The sequence below is a fragment of the Oncorhynchus gorbuscha genome, linkage group LG26 (assembly GCF_021184085.1).
Source record: "Oncorhynchus gorbuscha isolate QuinsamMale2020 ecotype Even-year linkage group LG26, OgorEven_v1.0, whole genome shotgun sequence".
Classification (NCBI taxonomy): domain Eukaryota; kingdom Metazoa; phylum Chordata; class Actinopteri; order Salmoniformes; family Salmonidae; genus Oncorhynchus; species Oncorhynchus gorbuscha.
In genome coordinates this window covers 16,729,516-16,736,728 of record NC_060198.1, presented here as the reverse complement: position 1 = coordinate 16,736,728, position 7,213 = coordinate 16,729,516, and the positions used below count along the sequence as shown (strand labels likewise).

Here is a 7,213-nt window from a genome sequence, read left to right as displayed (position 1 = left end):
CATGTAAAACCTGGCTGACAATTTTTTTTTTTTTGCTTCTAGAACTCTCATCTTCCTAAAACTCACTAACGTAAACTCACTTACTTCTGAACATCGCGTTGGTCCGTACAATTGACCTTATTTTAGCGCCCCAAAAACGTAATACTTCCAGACCAATAGTAAATAAATGACATGAACCTAAAGAGCCCTGTCGGGTCTTTTTTTTAATGGCGGGTGGGGAAGCGTAACTAATGCGTGATAGTAAGGAGAGATGTGGGAAAATAGCTTTCTTTCACTCAATCTGTCCAACTTATCACTGCTAAAATGTACATAAAACACTATAAAGAGTTTATATAATGTGTCATTACCTATTTGAAGGTTTGTGTCGAATTTGAATCGGGTTTTAGGACAGTGCTAAAGTGATCTTCAGAAGTAAACAGTTTTTTTGAGAGTCGTGATCGCTTGCAGGGACGACGCAAAATATGACTAGGTACCAACCCCCTTACCCCGGTCACTGTCCATATCTTGTTTTTAAACGAGAGAAGTGCTACACCAGGTGGAGAGAGATTGTAAGACAGAAATAGTTGCTTTATGCATGCTGAACATTACATGACACGTCACGATGGCTATTACCATGTCGATCAACGCTTGAAAAGAAACGTTCACACCCCAGATTTTGAAGTCAACACAGTCGCTACAGTCACATTAGTTTTTTGTAGCCTCGTTTGAATGTCGTGGATGCGCACATTTGTACAGAATGGGTTCAGTTTACATTAGCTTCTAGAACTCTCGTCCTCTTGGAACGAGCCCAAACAAAACTCATATCCAATACAGGAAAAACATGCAGTCAAAATAAATTGTGATCCATGGTAACGCACTGGCTTAACGCACAAGACAAATCTTTTTGACTGCCCACCTTTGAGAATTTCAGCATCCAAGTTGTCCTTGACACGGACATGTCTGATTTCAAGAGGAAAACCCTGCAATATCCGTAGTAACTTTCCGCGGAGCTTCTCTCTCTTTTCAGGGTTCACTCGATAGGCATGTTGTTGGATCGGGGCCCAGTCGCCAAATGTACTGAACCCTGATATTCTAAAAGAGAATTAACACTGATATTCTAAAAGAAGGGCAACAACGTCAATATAATTATACCCGAAAATTGTCAGTTGATTGCATAAATAAATATGATTACTAAATGTTACATGAATTGTAAATATGAAATATCAAACCCAAATGTACACCCCTTTGTTAATATGTATTGTATGTATAATATAGAACAAAGTAATATGTATAAATCACTGATATCGATTAGGGGGGAAATAAGGATGTACATGATGTTGAAACAAACACAACTAAAGAAAACACCTGGAAATGGGAGATATCTTTTACCTCACTGGTTAGAGGACAACCTGCAGAAGACAGTCAGTTACATTTTGGAGTGATGCATTTAAATGTAGGGGTCGCTAAACAAAGGAATGTAACACTTATTTGTCATCACTCATCGATATCATTCCTTAAAATATAACATTAAAGCATTCTACATTGTGACATTAATATCATGAAATAACTCCTTCATGTATGCATTGTCTGATGTTTGATCAGAGATCTTTTATCATAGTATCTCTTGTCACACTGATCACAGCTATAAGGTTTCTCTCCTGTGTGTGTTCTCTTGTGTAGAGTCAGATGGCAAGATTGACCAAAACTCTTCCCACATTGGCGACAGCTGTAAGGTTTCTCTCCTGTGTGTGTTCTCTGGTGTAGAGTCAGCTCTCCAGATCGACCAAAACTCTTCCCACATTGACCACAGCTATAAGGTTTCTCTCCTGTGTGTGTTCTCTGGTGTTGAGTCAGATGGCAAGATCGACCAAAACTCTTCCCACATTGACCACAGCTGTAAGATTTCTCTCCTGTGTGTGTTCTCTGATGAATTTTAATGCCTGATGAGGTGAATCTCGTCCCACAGTCAGAGCAGCAGTGAGTTCTCTTCCCTGTGGAGCTCTGCAGGTGTTTATTGAGTTGTTCTGATCCGGAGAGACTCTTCTCTGCCTCTTCAGCATCACAAGGTTGTTGAGGCTCCCCAGAGGATCCATGATAGTTAAATATCTCTCCTGTGTGAACAACAAAGTCAGACAGATGATTAAAGGCCCACAACAGCGGTAATCCACTGTAAAAGGTGATGCCAACAGCGTAGCCATGATGTTGTACAACCATTGACGTCTGTAATGAATGTTACAATTATTTGACAATTGTCTTAAAATGAGCAAAAAAAACATCTTTTGTCTTGTTTTCACATTAGTAGTAACATCGATGATTGTAGGCTAGAAATAAGTTATTCATGTTGTTAAAACTATAAACAGTGTGCCAGATGACTTTTGATCTCCAATATAGGCCACTTTCTGTGTTTGCTAAAATTGCGGCACGAGGGCAATTTGATTGCAAAAACTCCTCCCTGCTAATGGTGGAAACCGATAGTTATGGATGTACTTTTTCTGCCTGGAGCAGAAATGGTGAGCAAAGATTTTAGTTTTTCACAATATATTCTGAATGTGAAATGGGGGAAACTCAGGGGAGTAACCTCCATTTCCAGGTTGCTTATGAGTACATTTCACACTACTTTGGATTATAATTGTAAGGCTGTCCTGTTTAATATAATGTTTGCTACAGTATTATGAATTATGTATAATTATTGAAGAACCGTGTTAATGACAGTATCCATTTGGGTGTTGTCAATAAAGTTAAAATTATTTTTTACACATTTTTTTTATTTCACATAACACAATAGAAAAATCGATATACAGTAAGTGCAAATGGAGTAAGGAGGAAAGGCAATAAAAAGGCCATAGTAGCGAAGTAATGACAATTTAGCAAATTAACACTGGAGTGACAGATCTGCAGATGATGATGTGCAGTAGAAATACGTGTGCAAATGAGCAAAAGAAAGTAAATAAAAACACAGGGATGAGGTAGGCAGTTGGATGGGCTATTTACAGATGGGCTCTGTACAGCTGCAGCGATCGGTAAACTGCTGAGATAGCTGATGCTTAAAGTTAGTGAGGGAGATTTAAGTCTCCAACTTCAGCAATTTTCGCAATTCGTTCCAGTCATTGGCAGCAGAGAACTGGAAGGAAAGGTGGCCAAAGTAGGTGTTGGCTTTGGGGATGACCAGTGAGATATACAGTCTAACCAGACACATTAGAATATGTGGACAACAACAAATACCTAAGTCAGAATCGTCCAGAGTAGTGACGCCAGTCAGGTGGCAGGTGCAGATCGGTTGAAGAGCATTTAATTCTACTAGCGTTTAAGACCAGTTGGTGGCCACAGAAGGAGTTTGGTATTGCATTGAATGGCATTGAAGCTCGTTTGGAGGTGTGTTAACACTATGTCCAAAGAAGGGCCAGATGTATACAGAATGGTGTCGTCTGCGTAGAGGTGGATCAATGAATAGCCCGCAGTAAAAGCAACATCACTGGTATATACAGAGAAAAGAGTCGGTCCGATAATTGAACCCTGTGGTACCCCCAAAGAGACTGCCAGAGGTCTGGACAACAGGCCCTCCGATTTGATACAGAACTCTATCTGAGAAGTAGTTGGTGAACCAGGCGAGTCAGTCATTTGAAAAACCAAGGCTGTTGAGTGTGCCGATAAGAATACGGTGATTGACAGAGTCGAAAGCCTTGGCCAGGTCGATGAAGACGGCTGCACAGTACTGTCTTTTATCGATGGCGGTTATGATATTGTTTAGTACCTTGAGTGTGGCTGAGATGCACCCGTGTCCAGCTCAGAAATCGGATTGCACAGCAGAGAAGGTACGGTGAGATTCAAAATGGTCAGTGATCTGTTTGTTAAAACTAACAGGTCTGTGAGAGCCAGAATTCTTATTGGTTGGTAGGTGATCAAATACTTACAGTGGGGAGAACAAGTATTTGATACACAATCCAGAAAATCAGATTGTATGATTTTTAAGTAATTCATTTGCATTTTATGGCATGACATAAGTATTTGATCACCTACCAACCAGTAAGAATTCCGGCTCTCACAGACCTCCTGTTCTCCACTCATTACCTGTATTAACTGCACCTATTTGAACTTGTTACCTGTATAAAAGACACCTGACCACACACTCAATCAAACAGACTCCAACCTCTCCACAATGGCCAAGACCAGAGAGATGTGTAAGGACATCAGGGATAAAATTATAGACCTGCACAAGGCTGGGATGGGCTACAGGACAATAGGCAAGCAGCTTGGTGAGAAGGCAACAACTGTTGGCGCAATTATTAGAAAATGGAAGAAGTTCAAGATGAGATTTATGATATTTATTTATCAGGATATTTTATACATTCAGGCTGCAATGTTAGCATTTTTGAACTTTATGTATCTTATTAAAAAGAAACTTAGCAACGGCAATGAAAATGTTTCTTTATCATTTTCATTTAAATAGAATGTAGATTAACCACAGAGAATGATGTTGAGATAAACTATAATAATTATTATTACTATTATAAATTAAATTAAACTGTTCTAATAAAATGTGAATATGAAAATCATAACTGGCACCAGATCAGTAGAAATGGTCAGATAACTGAAACTATAGGAGCATAACGACTGCTGGTGTAGCCTATTACCAGAAACTATAGGAGCATAACTACTGCTGGTGTGGCCTATTACCAGAAACTATAGGAGCATAACATCAGAATTTACAAAGGTCAGCAGCCGCGGAAGGAGTAGCGTAAGGAAGAGGTTTTTTCTGATGGTTAGGCTATCTTGTTTGAGAGTGGTGTCATCAATAGCCCATAATGACAACAGAAACAGAAATACCTTATTTATATAAGTATTCAGACCCTTTGCTATGAGACTCGAAATTGCTTTCAGGTGCATCCTGTTTCCATTAATCATCATTAAGATGTATCTACAACTTGTTCGTAGTCCACCTGTGGTAAATTCAATTGATTGGATATGATATGGAAGTCACACACCTGTTAATATAAGGTCCCACAGTTGACTGTGCATGTCAGAGAAAAGAAACAAGAAATGAGGTCGAAGAAATTGTCCGTAGAGCTCCAAGACATGATTATTTCGAGGCACAGATCTGGGGAAGGGTACCAAAAAATTCTGCAGCATTGAAGGTCCCCAAGAACTCAGTGACCATCATTTTTAAATGGAATACGCTTCCTAGAGCTGGTCACCCGGCCAAACTGAGCGATTGGGTGAGAAGGACCTTGGTCAGGGAGGTGACCAAAAACCTGATGGTCACTCTGACAGTGCTCCAGAGTTCCTCTGTGGAGATGGGAGAACTTCTCTGTGGAGAAGGACAACCATCTCTGCAGCACTCCAACAATCAGGCCTTTATGGTTGAGGGCCAGACGGAAGCCACTCCTCAGTAAAAGACATGACAGCCTGCTTGGAGTTTGCCAAAAGGAACCCAAAGGGTGGATGGAATGGAAAAAGTTTGCCGACTGCTGGTGTAGCCTATTACCAGAAGCTTTAGGAGCATAACATCAGAATCTTTGAAGGCCAGCAGCAGAGGGGGAGGAATAGTTTTTTTTTCTGATGGTTCGGCTATCCTGATCTCTGGCTCCCGAGTCATTTGTGTGTCTTAATTATTTAATAAAACAGAGTGCTTAAAGCATCAAACCAGTTCAGTACAATAGTTGATTTAATTAAAACACGTAGGGTGTGTCTATATATGGAAAAATACACGTTATAACATTTCTACCAATCGGTTGGTAGAAAGAAAAGACGACTCTTGGTTGACCCAAGATTCTTTTTAGTTGGGGCCCTAGTGCATTCATTAAGTTCAGACCGCTTCCCTTTTTACACATTTTGTTACGCTACTTATTCTAAATTTGATTTTTTTTTAAAGAATTAAATGAAAATGTTACATGTTTTAGAAATGCTTGAGACTCAATTAAATCAATTAATCATGTAGAGGATATACAGTGTTTGTTTACATTTACATTTTGGGGTTCTGATGGGGTACGACAGTTGACCTAAGCTCATGAGGCATTTATAAGTGATTTCTTCAAGAAACAATGGGTACATATAATTAATGTATAAGTCCCAAAATGGATGTAACAACTGCTGAATGCCCCTTTAAGACTACATATTGGGCTAATCTAATAGGAGAAATTGAGGACTACAGTATTTCAGGCATTGTCATTAGATGCATTTGATCAATTGTTGACGTTTTGTTGATGGTCCACCCTTGATGTTCTACACGTTACAGTGTAGCTTCAGCCATTCCTACAGAACAGCATTAAAGTGTAGAACCGCTTTACTGCATATTGGTTCAACGACTGCAGAGACGGTACTTACTGGTGTTAAACAGATCTCCAACCTCCCCCTCTTCCTCCTTCAACGTGACAGTCATCTTCCCCTCCTCTTTCACTCCAAAAACTGCATCCTCCTCTTTCTCATCCTCCTCTTCTTTTACTGTAACATCTTCCTCCTCTTTCACTCTGAACGCGTCTTCCTCTTCTTTCACTGTAACAGCCTCACCCTTTACTTCTTGTTTAACCGTGAAATCCTCCTCTTCCTTCTCCTCTTTCACAACAATGTTCAGCCACAGACCCTCTTTCTCCGTCCAGCAGACCCCCTCTTCTTTAACAGGAGGAGAGTTGTTGGGTGAACTCATGGTCGGGGATAGCTAACGCTAGCTATCATTAGCGACTAGGCGAGTGTTAACTAAACCAGCCAGCTGCTATAGCTGATACAAAAACGTAATATTAAATAGGTTAACAAGTTTAGACACAGAAGTGTGTCGAAAACAGAGTAGCTAATATACTCCGAAAGCGTATAAATAACTTATTCCGGCTTCTTTCTTGGTTAGCAAGCTACCGAAGTGGTTGACGAGCTGTTTCTGAAGAACCGTCCATTAGATTATACGTCACGCTGGCAGCGTTCCCTGAAATACGCACATCGCCGTCTGCTGCCTGGAGGGGAAACGCAGTTGAGGATCATATTTTATTTTCAGATAAATATTATTTTACGTGAATTTAATTAAATAATACTATTATATTGAGACGTACAAAGACCTGAATGTGTTGATTGACTAGTGCAAGTAAAAAGACGTTTACTACAGAACATTTAAGGCAGTTTCATTTAAGTCATGCTAAACCTAAATAAGTAGCTAGCTAATGTAGGTCTATACTGCTCCTACGTAGTGTAACAATACATCGTGTAGATGTATATAATGAACAGACTAGGTCCATACTGCTCCTACATGGTG

The 7,213-nt window shown here is 39.9% G+C and overlaps 1 protein-coding gene across 1 annotated transcript; it reads right to left on the bottom strand.

Moving 5' to 3' along the window:
* Positions 1-269: 269 nt before the first annotated feature.
* Positions 270-6,889, bottom strand: LOC124015816 (zinc finger protein 436-like). The gene is made up of 2 exons (XM_046331301.1): positions 6,301-6,889; positions 270-2,090 (listed from the first exon to the last, which is right to left on the bottom strand). Exons 1-2 carry the CDS (start codon positions 6,617-6,619, stop codon positions 1,552-1,554), a joined length of 858 nt encoding a protein of 285 aa, XP_046187257.1. The 5' UTR covers positions 6,620-6,889; the 3' UTR covers positions 270-1,551.
* Between the last annotated feature and the right edge of the window lie 324 nt (positions 6,890-7,213).

What these genes read in the sequence shown, in the direction of transcription:
- LOC124015816 (XM_046331301.1), bottom strand. Translation starts at nt 6,619, where the DNA reads ATGAGTTCACCCAACAACTCTCCTCCTGTTAAAGAAGAGGGGGTCTGC. An exon ending in TGGAGATCTGTTTAACACCA is followed by an intron (nt 2,091 to 6,300) that starts GTAAGTACCGTC and finishes TTGTTCACACAG; the next exon opens with GAGAGATATTTAACTATCAT.